Source organism: Ambystoma mexicanum, chromosome 2p (assembly GCF_040938575.1).
Source record: "Ambystoma mexicanum isolate Mex_15411 chromosome 2p, UKY_AmexF1_1, whole genome shotgun sequence".
In the NCBI taxonomy this organism is placed as follows: Eukaryota; Metazoa; Chordata; class Amphibia; order Caudata; family Ambystomatidae; genus Ambystoma; species Ambystoma mexicanum.
The window spans coordinates 1,044,154,260-1,044,168,089 of NC_090923.1; the positions used below are offsets into that span (position 1 = coordinate 1,044,154,260).

The following is a 13,830-nucleotide window of genomic DNA, read 5'->3' on the forward strand; positions in this document are numbered from 1 at the left end:
CAGCAACCTCTGACAAGAGCTCAGCTGCGGCAAGGGTCATCTGAATTGGTAGCGGTGCGCCAAGTGGTAATAAGGTCTGATAACACAGATATAGACACAAACCTTATTGAGCGCACCGAATCCTGTGATAATGTAATCATGCTACAGCGCACTTTCCGCATATTTGTGAACATTGTGCTTGCCGGTGTTCAGACTCAGAAACAGCAGTAGCAACAAACACTCAATATACCGACAAATGTCTTGATTCTCAAGGTCCGACCAAGAGCAATGTAAATTTTGTTAATGGTGACAGTGTTGGCACTAAGACGAGGCGCACCACGACAGTTGACACCTTCGATCCTATCCTGTAGTAATTCCTCACTTACGAGTGCTAGCATGGCGAGTCCACTATGGCACTTGTCAGGGCGCTCGTCAAGATTCGAGTTGTGAGTCGGACACAGCAGTCGCTGACCACACACTCCTCCCAAGCAAATTTGACTGCTTACATGTCCGACGGAAGTCAGTTGTCTGTAGGCAGTGTCCTGAAGAAATGAGAAAACAAGAGCTAGCTGATACGGGGCGGGTGCCACTGGATATGAACATGAATGCACAGTCTGAGCCAGAATCCAACAGAACCAACCAGATGTACTTATGGTGATGACTCGGAATGGCGCAATTTGGCTTATACCTCGGAGGGGAAATCGGTCGCCGAGGATGATGTCTTCAAAGTTTCTAGCGTACAAAAGGAGGTCGTAAATAGCATTTCAAAAATAAATCTGGTGGAAGAATTAACGCCAAACGAACCAAGTCAACAAATGAGTCCCTTGTCTATTATGCTCAATGTGAAGAGGACTTTCAAGTCCCAGAGAATAGATAAAAAATGAATAAATACCCGGTGGCTCCACACAAGGAATTAGTGTGTGAGCATGGGAATGGGCGAAAGACGAAACTCGATAGAAGTCGTTAATAAACGTCTATGTGACCTAACTCAAACTCTGCCATAAACAATAAAAATAGAGAAGAGCCCTCTGAAAATAGAAATCTAGAGTGGCAAAGTGGTGCCCGCGGATCCTCAAATTCAGCAGGCTCTCCAGTGCATAAGTGGCAAATTGGGGCGCTAAAGAGAAGGATTGATAAGAGCTCTTCACTTAAATACATTGCTCCCACCAGAGAATCAAAAAATATCCAAATCAAATGATGGAATTCAAGCAAGCTGTATGGCAGAGTCAGAATACCAACACACTCAAACCTGCCAACCTCAACATAAGTGCTGTGGAGCCAAATCAAAATGACTCTTCGTCTGACGTCTCCTCAACAGACTCCTCATTCATGGAACGTGATTTCCCAAAAAATTAGATGCACTCTGGCAAAGGCCAATAAAAGTACAGAGCAGAGTAGACTGGAAATAGGAGCCATTGTCAAGAAAATAATTCAAGAACTACAGCCAAATTTGACATTGGCACTATCAATAACAATCACACCATTTTTTTAAATGTATGAACAATTGCATGAGAAAGTTAAGGATTTGACTACTTTGGCTGCCTTAATGAATTATTTCCTTAAACAGAAGACCTTGGAAGATAATAGAAGAATTGACTGTACTCTTAATGTCCTGGCAGAACAAAAGCGCAACAATAGCGAAGATAAGACTACTTGGGGAAGTCGCTTAAGAAGCACTGGGATTGTTGAAATACAAACATAAACAATGCAGTTCCTTGTGGGAGCCAGAGACATGGAATAAGGAAGCTAGTCTAAGTACTCAGCGAGATAGTCGACTAAACATTCACAATGTATGTGATAAAGACACGAACACAGATTGTTACCATGAAGACATTCAAGTAGATGTGGAAGTTCATACAGATACTATCCTTAGCTCAGTAGATCCTGAGTCAAATGGAATAACCGTAAACCAGGGTTTGTGCCCGGTGGTGGAGGCTCTTCCTTTACTCGCACCTCAGTCTCTTTTTCGAAGCCTGGGTGCCAATTGCTCGGACCCGCAAAAACCATCTACTTCAGCGGATGGTGAGGGATCAATTGGAAATCCAGATTTGGATAAGTTTGACACCACCAACTCTAATGGAAATAAAGAGGGGAAAGAGGTGATGTTTGCTATCTTCAATGCCAAGAACAAGATTGACAATAAGAAGCCTGTCCCCAAACCCTTGCAAATAAAAAAGACCAAAAACCAAGTTAAAAGAAAGACACGCATTACCACCAATTCAAGAAAATGTCTACGGAACATTAAAACCGTAAATGTAACTGTAAATGCAGACAAGTTTGACGGATTAATGGAAAAACCTAACATAACTGTAGATTTAGATACATCAAACTTGATGCGGAAGTACGTGGCTGCAATTTCGAGTGAAGAAGAAATCACGATTGATTTACTGAACCTGTCCACACACAGAAATGATGAAGACCTCGAAGCAATCTATCACACACTGCAGAGACTGAGCAGAATGACACTTGTGCGATACCGGACGAGGAACATCCCAATAAACCCATGATCTCTAGTGACTCAAGGCCTTCAAGCGTTTGTACCTTGTTTTTACTGCCCGAACTTCATATCACCAAAAAATAGTGAGCCCAAGCGTCTTCACACTGGAGACTCAACTAATAACGAATGGACGGTTACAATGCTGCCAAATAATAATAAAATCACAAATGATTCAGAGGATAAGACTGCGGGATGTCCTTTGATTTCTGGTCTTCAGAGTCTCCCCTGTAATCCTAGATGGAGCAAATAGGGCTCGAGAAAAAGAAGCTGAACCAGGGGAAAGGAGTAATCTGGAAAAGAGTGCTAAACAAAACTCCACAAAAAAAGTATTCAAGTTATTATTGTCTGGTTCTGGAACGAATCTTAACCATTAAGGACGGTCTCATTTTGAATAGGAACAATGTCTTACGTCTCCTACACCACATGCAGTCCCTCAGGACAATTGAATCAAACTACATAAAAACAGTGGAGTTCATTGATGAACTGCAGAATGACAAAGTAAGATATTGCATATCGAATCCAGGCTAATATGCAACATTGTGTTAGGAGTTACCAATATTACTATCGCCAGGTTTTGACATCTCAGAAATAAAATACAAGGGCAACAATGGGTGCGCAGACAAACGTAACAAAGCAAAGGTGCCTTGTTGTCTGCCTCAAAACAACTTGTTGGAAGATAATCCGACACACCAAAGGGGTCAGCATGTGGATGACACGCCAAGCTTAGACAAAAAGGCAGAGCATACGCTCAGTGGAGCTGAAAACTACCTTCAAGAGGCTCGAGTAGGTGAACGTATTAAAATCACATTTGATTGTGGAAACTCAAGTGCTAAAGGAGCATTGAGCCAAACACATGAACCAAATAATTGGAACTGGCTGGCCAAAGCGTTAGGAGGTCACAACCAAAGTTAATGCCAAGACCCAAGAGGAAATAACACACATGCCTTTGGATCCTGGAATACTAGAGACTTTGCTCACCTCTTTCAATTTAATTGGCTGGATTGCCTGGATATAGTCTGCTTACAGGAAACTTGGCTTGTAGAACGCCCAACCACTGATGAGTCTGAGATTGCCATAAACCTGGCAATAAAGAATCAAAAGGGCAGACCAGTAGCGGGTTTAATGACTTTGGTAAGGAAAAGTTCAGGTTATCGAATTATCAGTTCCAGGAACATTTCCCTGTATATTCAAATAACTATTGGCAACATAAAGCTGTGGGCACGACCACATACATAGATCAAGTAACTGAATTAATTGATGAGATCAATGAAGAGGAACGTTCGCCAAAAATAATTCTGTGTGGAGATCTAAATATCGACTGCTTAAATCCCAAACAAGAGATCACACACGGAAAGAGCTGCACTGAATATGTGGTGTTCCAGTGGGTCAACAAAATGGAATGAAGAAATATGTTAATGCTGAACAGATATGTAACAGGGGACATGCACAACCAAAATAGAGAAGACCTCTCCAGAAATCATTTTGGATTATTTTGTTGTCTCTGATAATTTATCTCAATGTGCTGTTTCCTTACACATTCCCGAAGTGCAAAGCGATCATAATCTGGTGAAACTAGTAATTGCGGCTCCTGACAGGGTACTCACTTGCACTTGAAAACATAAAGTTGCAGTGGAATCCAGTAGGATTCGACTTCGGCTGAATGACCATGATGTGTATACGATCACCAATGCTTATCGTAAGGATCCCGATAAAATCGAATATCAACACCTACTGACCCAGTACGTAGAAGAAAAACAGGGGCTCCGGAATCGTGGATTTAAGCAGAAACATACACTTGACATCCAGATTGCAAGAAGAAAACAGCAAATGCAAGCAGACATCGGGCAATGCATAAAAATAAATAAAACATATCTTGCTGAATAAAGAATGATAAGACAAAGATATATAGAAATTGGCTGATTTCACACAGCCATTATCCAACAGCAAGGTGCTGAAGCAATGATGTGCAAACTAATCAACAAAAACTCTGGTGTATTTTGGAAGATCATTAATGATGAAAGCGGCTCGCAGCAAGCAATCCAAACCAATATGGTGGGTGAAAGTGAATGGTACTACATTACAGCCAGCTATACAGTAAAAAGGGGTACAGCAAAGATCCTGTGCTTCCGAAAGTAGATCGTTGGAACCTCAAATTTGACAGGGAAGACCTCTCGATTACTATCAATAAAATGAGTACATCATGAGCCCCTGGTCCTGACTGTCTCACAAATTACACACTGAAGATTAATCTGGAAAAAGTGGCTGATTTTTGCGCTTTATTGTTTTCGAAAATCACAAAAGAAGGCGCAACGCCTAAATCCTGGACGAGCCAAATCATTGTGCCAATTTTCAAAAAAGGCAACATAGCAAACCCCAAGGACTATTGTCCAATTGCACTTTTGGACGTATTATGAAAGATCTATGCAACCCATCTCCAACACCAGCTATAAGAATGGATACATTCTAGCCAGAATGCTGACCCCAGGCTTTGTAAAAGGAGTGGGGTGTGGTCTGAACCTTCTACTGTTAAACCTGATGAAATTGGAGGTTATAAGAGCAGGAAGTAAGATCTGCCTTGCTTTTGATGATATAGATTGTGTAATTCTTTGGTCGAAACTAAAAAATTGGAATTGTCCTTTGAGTTTGCTACTGTCCCTTAAAGAATTACACACCAACACTGAATTCAGGATCAGACTTGATCGAGCAGGAACCCTCTCAGCCGCCATGAGAACATTTTGCAGCGTAAAGCAGGGGTGCCCATTGGCCCCAATATTTTCAACCTGTTCCTGTCTGACATTGGCGATACCATCAAAAGTATTCCATCATTCCCGCCAAAAATTCACGGGTCTCATGGAAGCTGGATCCTTTATGCGGATGACTTAGTTTTGCTCGAAATGACACCGATAGAGTTGCAAAGCAAGCTCTATGCCCTAGAACAATATGTTCAAATTGTGAAGGTCAACCGTTGTAAACGGAAGACATAACACATGCACACTTTTATGCTGAATTACAACAGCCAAACCGTATCAATAAATTTGCGTATACAGAAGTTATTTTTATAAAGAACACAGTAATATGTGTATATTTATTTTTTCACGAAAAAAGTTTTATACAATCGTTTTAAATTCACTCACTTAACCTTCAATTCAACTTAAGCATTCTGTATATATAACCTTATATTGTCATATTCATGGTTCTTCGTAATAACGCATTCAACATAATTTTCAACATAATTTTTTCAGCAACAAAACTTCACTGTAATACAATCTAGTGTTCCAAAATATCCTGATAGCCTTTGTCTGTCTGTTCCAATTTGAATGCCCGATTTCGGGCTTCTAGGGTTTTAACCTAGGACTTCCACTATGCGTTTCGGGCGATTTGTTCGCCCTTCTTCAGGTGGTGATGTCAGTATTTTCCTGTCTTTGTTCTACAAAATCAATATGTGAAAGTAACTCCATTAGTTTCTCTTTCTATCTTAAATCATTTTGCACATTATTTAGACTCTATGCACTTTACTAACCTTGGTCCAGGTAAACCACTGAGCGGCAACACCTTGCACGCTTATATGAAATGGCAACGTATCTCTTCGTATATCTTTTTATACTCTTTCAGGAGTTCAAAACTGTAAAAAATATAAAATGAGAAGCCCTGATTCAATCATGTGTTCTAAAAGTACCAGCACTCACACTACTTGTTTTTGATTTATAAATGTGGTCAGATCACGAGTGGGACCAGTCGCTAAAATCAGCGCTGGGCCCCAATCTGTGATCAATAATTGAGAAAAGTAAGACTTTACTTCTATTGTAACACTCGCCCATCGGTCAGGGCACGGTCAACTCTGTACCGGCCGTTTGATGCTGTGTCAAATATCTAATGGTTGTGCACTGTCATCTGTGTAGTTAAATCCCAACTGATTCTGCCTTCTGTGCTTGTTGAGTTCGGGGCTGGAAACCGCCTGTTGCTCAAAGAGGATGCGCCACGTCCTGCTGTGGTTGTACGTTAAGAACAGAGACTCCCTCGCGGTACAACGTCTCTACAAGATTTCAATCGCGTTGCCGTTTCTAAAGAGTGTACGCGTGTTGCTTAAATTGCGCTAAACGGTCATGGTTCTAGTCACAAACTCATTTGTACTCGTTCCTAACCTTAGCCGCTATCCGATTCCTTCACAACGCTCCCGATCATGACCGCACTTCTGTTCCTGGTCCTACATCACAGGGTTGCTAAGCAACCATTCTACACTAGTCTGTCTCATATATTGCCTGTACACATTCAAGGCACGTCTTTGTGATCGCCATGTTGGATGAGTGTGTTAACTAAAAGTTAACGATGTAGTCAGTGTGGATTTGGTCATATTCTCTTCTACAGTCAATTGATACTTATTACAGGCTTAACACAAAAACATTCATTGTGATAATATTAGAAGCGCTTTGAATTCGATACAATTAACGTATTTCACATTCTGAAATGTTACTGTAAATGCATAATATACGTTTGTACATCTTTTATAACAAACTCGTTCTAGATTTTTCACCAACATTGTCCTTTAGTTCCCCCCTATATGATTTGAATAGCAGATCACGCAGTGCATTACATTTGTGAATGTTATTATGTGCATTCATTCATTAACAATACAATCTACATGAATTCAAGTACTGTCTACATTGGGTGAGTGACTCAGTCCATATTTTCTCAATATTTGTTTCATCCACATTATCCAGCCTTTCAAAAGTTTAGTTGTTCATGAAAGGTTTGTGTTAAATAAAGTTCCTCATATATCTCAGTTTATTCCAATTCGATGTGGTTTTGAGTCTCACCTCAGAATTTATATGCTGTTCCCTGAGGTTTTAAATGGATAGATCTACCTAATCTTATACTCACAGAAAACAATTTAGATCCCATTCCATATTCATACCCCTCGGGTACATGCTGTCAAGTTTTTCTATCCAGAAGATCTTTGTTGTAACATTTTTTTCAAATTACCTCCTCTTTTGGGTAATATCACATTTTCCAGTATCACAAATTTAATTTGTGCGAGTGTGTGTTTTTCTTTGACAAAGTGTTGGGCCACTGGAGATTTCTCCGATTTCTGTCTGATGTTAGATTTGTGCTCACACCATCATGTTTTTGCTTTAGGTCCTGTAAGTCCCACGTAATAAAGTCTGCATGGACATTTAATTCCATAAATGACATTGCTAGTGTCACACGTTGAAGTGTGTTGTAATTGAATTCTGTTTCCATTGTGTGGGTGACTTATCACATTTCCTTTGATTAAATTATTGCAACAATTGCAATTGTTACATGGAATTGTTCCTTTATATGTTTCCTTTTTCTTTTTATATCCAATGTCTGATTTCATTAGATGGTCTCGTATAGATGGACTTTTGGCATACGCAAATAACGGTGGTTTCGGAAATAGGGTTGCTAGAGTAGGATCAAGTTCTAGTAATTTCCAATTTTTTTTTATTATTCTTCTGATCAAGTTACTCTGTTCCGAATAGGTGGTCACGTAGACCAGTTCAGTAGCAGTGTTCTTTGCTCTCGGTATCATTGCTTCTGTCCTTGACATTCCTTTCGCTTTAGCTGAATGTTTAGATACTGTATCTGAACTGTACCCTCTTTCCAAAAAATGTTTTGTGAGATCTCTTGCTTTGATGTCATATTCTTCTTCTTTTGATATAATTCTTCTATATCTCAGAAACTGGCTTAAATATGTTAACATCAAAGGGCTGTCTGAAATCTTGACGTTGCAAGATCTAAGGAAGAAAAAAGCACGCTCAAATACAAAATTTCAATGGCATCTAGGAAAAGAGACCTAAGACTGTATCGCATAGTAGATACTGGACGTGACGATCAGCTCGAGCTTGACCGATGCACCTTGGGTCGAAAATGTGAAAGTCAAATGCCGACAACATGCAATTCAAGCCGCTGTGCTGAATAAGAAATACAGCAAGTTTTCATTAAAACCTGTGATTGACTTTTACAAACAAAAAGCTGTCCCTGCAATGATCCATGGAGCAGAGTGTGCTCTAGGTTGTTCTTTTTCACTGTGGGCCATAGTAGAAAACAGCTTCTGGTCAAAAGTCCTATGGCTACCCAAAGGAACACCCAATGCATGCATCTGTTATGAACTAAATCTTTTGTCAATAAATGCGAGAATCTACTGGAACATGCTCACACTCTATCGAAAAATTACTATTGAGGAAGTCTTACCACAATTTAAAATTTTACATGATCCAAATAATGAAAGATCCTCAGGGAGGATAGCCCAGCGGCAACGTGTTCACCTTGGAAGCAAGACGACACGAAGCAACACAGGTTCGATCCTCGGGTCCGCGCTTAGAAACCTCTGGGTATTTAAGCGCGTTATAAATACGCAACTAAGACAGAAAACAAAAACAAAAAAAAATACGCAACTAACAAACAATTCCTGTAACAGCGCCTCGATGCCCGCGGGCTGTGTGAGCGCTTTAAAAATGCAAATTAGAAAAATGTTCTTCAGACCAATCCAAACTTGGCCAAAAAAACCTTTGGATGCAAGATTGGATCGCAACAGGAGAACAGTGAATGAAGTGCAGGATAATGAAGTTTGTACCGAATGAAGCAAAAGCCCTGAACAAAACACAAAGTAATTTTGCCTTAACTTGTTTATGACCAGGGAAACTATACGTTCATGGACAAACCACACAGATAAATGTGTGTGTGTGTGTAGGCTTTGCAACCAAAAAGATGAGATCTTAAACATCTTATATTATTCTGCACGGCCCTTCGGCTGGAAAGGACAAAATACTTTGTGCGTATAATTGCCGAGAAACAGACATTAAGTGCCGAGGATTGGTGGCAAGCGCTCTTTGATGAATCTAATAGAAAACTGATAATTGCTTTAACTTTCTTTTTTAGAAGATATGACAAAGCGATTAGCAGAAGAGCATGATGGTAATCAAAATTAACTATGAACATGTAAATGTCATCCATTTGTCCGTTCCATTAGTAATTCTTTTGCTAAGTTTGTTTTTTCTTGATCTTTATGCAAGTTTGTAGCTTGATGAGATAATGTTTTATTTCGAATGATGAAACTGTTTTTTTTTTTTTAAAGGTTTGAAACAAACCGTATAAAAAAATTAAAAAACAGAGTTACCACTGCATTACAGCAACGCAGAACTATGTTTTTGGAAGTAAGGTGGAGGAAAAACCTTACTGCCAAAGAATTGACAAATTGGCAGAATTGCTGCAGGTTGGATTTCCACCGAAATCCCCTTGGAGTCCATAGGACTCCAATAACTAGGGACTGACACCCCCTACCACAATATGGTGGTTATTCTGCCGGACCAAGTGGCGGTAATGGTAAATCCTTTTATTTCATTGGATTTACCACTGAAATACCACCGAACTTGTAATGAGACATTATGTGCCTGCATCTATTGAATGAAAAACCAGCAGCTGACTGTGTGGGGCTTGGTAAAGGTGTTCTATATATACTGTCACAAGTACCTTCTAACTGGGTTTCTTGGTCTTCCTCCTTGCAGGGCACCACCACCTACTTCTCTGATAATTGCACGCTTGAAGATGCTGAACTTGCTCAGAAATTTCTGGATTCCAAGGTATCAAAAATAGTTCATCCTTTGCCATATCGCTAGTTCCCCTATAGTTAACGTCTTTGTGTGTGAGCCAATCCATTGTTGGCCATGAAGAGCATGGATCCAAGGGCTAGTCTCTTGGGCACATCTGCTCCTAGAATTGAAAGCCTTTTGTATCTTATTGCCATTCATTTGAATCCATCCACTCCCAGAGGTTACTGACTCTTAGCCCTTTGTGCCAATATCTTTAGGCCATCCAATCCTATGATGGCTTTTCTTGTGCTACTATTGTTGGCCTTTCCAGTCCTGAAAGGTTGAAAGGCTTGTCCATCCATCATTACTACAGACCCATGAGTCTACTGTTTAGAGATGGTGGTGTCCCCTTAAACCATTCTTCTAAATACTTTCAGTTTTAGAGGTTAATCATGGTGTCCTGCTATCAATCTCCTGTACCTAGTGAGTGTTGATGGGTGGAAGACACTTTTTCCCTCTTCTAATCCCACAAATTCAATGCTGTTGTCTTAAAATTCTAGAGGTAAACAGTTATATACCACATTCCCCTGAGTCACCTGGTTCTAGAGTTTAATGACTCTGTATCACTGTCCCTTCGCTTGAGTGATCCACTGCTACAAGTGAAGTGGCCTTCACCTACTGCCCCGTCCATTGAGCCCATTCTGTCCCATAGTCAAGTTCTTGTTTTCTATTTCCTATTACCCTGTTTGTAGGATATTTGGGTGAGCCTATTGATGGCAGTCTCTCCTAGTGCTTTAATTTTTATTTTCCAGAATATCAGTGCCTACAACACTCGTCTCTTTAAGCATGCCAGCGATGAGGAACCTGTATATGAAGTCCGCCTCGCCTCTGTCAACACTGAAGGTAAGGGAGTCGGGCATTGCACTTAATTTAACCCTAGCCTGAGATGCACCAGACGTACAATATATTTTTTTCCTGTTCTTTGTGCCATCTCATTGTCAGAGTATTTCATAGTTTTGAAAGGATAGGTCCTTTGACTGCCATACCTGGAATCTATTGCCTCTGTCACTTTCCAAACTCTGCTCAATCCCAATTTAACTAAGCCCAGAGGTCATTGATCATAGCTTGGCAGTATGGTTACACCTTGTTAGGGAGTCTTAGAAAAGTCGACCTAAGGTAGAGCTTTAGAAGAGACTCACTTGGGACGTAGAGCTCCAACCCCTATTATAGGCCTGAACCACACACGTTTGGTTGGTAGCAATGGCTGAGCAGCCAGGCTTATTTTAGGAGGGCAGAAGAGCTGTAGGGAGGTACAAAGACCTTGCAGTATACACATAGGCCAGATTAACTGTGACGCTCTAAAAGTTATATTAAAATAAGGGTTTATTTTATATACACCCTAAGGTAAAGTTGATTTTATTTTTATTTTTTTTTACTATATCTTGCAGCAGCAGCATACAGCGCATAAGTGTTTCAGAACATTTAATACAACTCATGAATACTGTAATTCAAATATATAATTCAATCATAGTCTCACAGTTCATGTTTTTAGGAGCAGCTATCTTCAGCTGCGTCCCTCACTCCAAGAGTCTATGTAGTGGTCTCTGCAGGTGTAGAGTCAGGGTCCAGCACCCTGGTGAACATTCGAAAGGGAGCCCAAATGTCTTTTGGTCTGGAGGTTGGTACTATGGTTTGGGCATACTCAACTTCATTCTCATTGACCCAGGACATCTCTGCGAGCATTGGCGCAGTGTTGGCGGGTGTTTTGCCTTACATTTTAATAATATGCACTTTTTAGCGATTATGCATCCGATGTTGAAAATCCGTCGTATTTTTATATTGGCCTTGCTGATATCTCCCAGCAGATAAGGGGTGCATAGCTGGGTCGAGGTTTAACATTTTTATTAGTGACTTTGCTATGAGTCTCCAGAACTTGGCGATTGGAGGGCAGTGCCAGAATTTGCATCGTGTCTGCTTCATGTATGCTGCATTTTGGGCAAATTTGGGGGTTGAATTTCGTGAGATGAGGCGTATAGTGTCATCTGTTCAATATTTTGTATTGTATCAATCGTAGCCTGGCGATGAGGGACACTTCCTTGGTCAGGGTGCACATCCTTTGCCATTTTACCTCATCGATGGTAGCTTCTGTATCTTTTTCCAATTGTTATCTGAGTTTGGGGTTGATCGGGGTAGATTCCTGTATTTTCAAATAGTCTTGACAGTAGACCACGCCTGCCGCTGTTTTGGATTACCAGTTTCAGGCATTCGTCGGTTTCTGGTTCCTTCGGGTAGGATGGCCACTGTTGTCGCACTGCCTCTCTCATCCGATAGTAATGTGTCCTTATCGGGTTATTCCCTAGCTTTTCTTTAAATTTACTTAATGGAACAAATCTGTCTCCCGGGAACAGGTCACCCATTTTCATTGTCTTCGCTCGGTCCCACGTCGCCTGGATTTTGGGATCCATAGTTGGGTCTATGTCTGTGGTGCCCCATAGTGGGATGTTACAATTATATGGATTCTCAATGTGTAGTCTTGATCTGATGCGCCTCCAAACGTCTCGTGTTGTACTCATTGAGTCAGACAGACAAGGATCTGTTTTTGGGAGCATATTATCATGGATTTGATGTCTGCTGGCGATGCCGATCGTTTTCCTATTTCAACATGTGAATGCACTGTCTCTTCGTTATACCACAGGCTTGCACAATGAACCTGGGCGGCCAAGTAATATGGTTCAAAGTGGGGGGCTGTGAGGCCCCACCGATGATATGGTTCAGTAAGAAGCCCCCATCTTGCCCTGGCGTTTTTGCCTCCCCAAACAAATCCTGTTGCTAAGCTGTGTAATGAATTAAAGAATTTACGGCCTGGCCATGTCGGAATAGTGGTGAAGTATAGTAGTTTGGCTGCCACAATCATGTTCAGAAAAGCGATTCGGCCCATCCTAGAGATCGGGAGCTTTCCCCATAGCATCAATTTATGTTCTGGAGTTTTGAGGTAGGGTAAGTGGTAGAGTTCATACAGCCCCTTGCTCGTGCGGGCAATCTGGACCCCGAGGTATTTCACTGTGTTCACAGCCCATTTCATGTTGTATAGCTGGGCTGGTTTAGGGGAAGTGTCAGTAAGGGGGAAACAGTTCTGATTTAGCGGTGTTGATTTTGTATCCAGAGTGATGAGTGAAGGAGCTAATTTCCTCTGGGATAGGCAGTATATTTTCTTCGGGTGTTTCAGGTATATAAGGGTATCATCCGCTTATAAGGATATTATTTGCGGTCCCCATGATTGTGGATGTCCCTGTGACCGTGGTGCTGCCGGTTTCTGCTAACGAAGGGCTTGATTGTAAGGGCAAATAGAATTGGGGAAAACGAGCATCCCTGTCTAGTGCCTCTAGCCAGTTTAATTGTTTTCAAATAGTTATGGTTGGTGCACATTTTGGCTCCTGGGTCTGTATAAAGTAATTTCACAAATTTGCAATAGTTGTCTTTTAAGCCCATATGATGCATGACTCCAAATAAAAAGTTCCATGAGATAGAATCGAAGGCTTTTTCTGCATCTAGTATTGTAGCCGCTGCCGGGAGATCAGGGTTGATCCGTGCTACTGTGCCAAGTAGTCGCCTGAGGTTGAGGGCCGTAGATCTTCCAGGGATGAATCCCGACTGGTCCAGGTGCACCAGATGGGTCATGTGCGGTAGCAATCTGTTGGCCAAGGCTTTGTGTCAGAGTTAATCATAGATAATGGGTGGTATGATGACAATTCATTAGCAGGTTTGCCGGGCTTGGCTAGGACTGTGATTACCGCTTCTGTTAGGGAG

The 13,830-nt window shown here is 41.1% G+C and overlaps 1 protein-coding gene across 2 annotated transcripts in view; it reads left to right on the top strand.

The window, feature by feature from the left end:
• DPP3 (dipeptidyl peptidase 3) overlaps window positions 1-13,830 on the top strand; it is a 768,056-nt gene that overhangs the window by 270,584 nt on the left and 483,642 nt on the right. For both annotated transcript variants that reach the window (XM_069644934.1, XM_069644935.1), the window contains 2 exons: window positions 10,000-10,074; window positions 10,836-10,926. In XM_069644934.1, coding sequence (XP_069501035.1) covers window positions 10,000-10,074; window positions 10,836-10,926 — 166 coding nt within the window. The remainder of the gene's footprint in view (window positions 1-9,999; window positions 10,075-10,835; window positions 10,927-13,830) is intronic.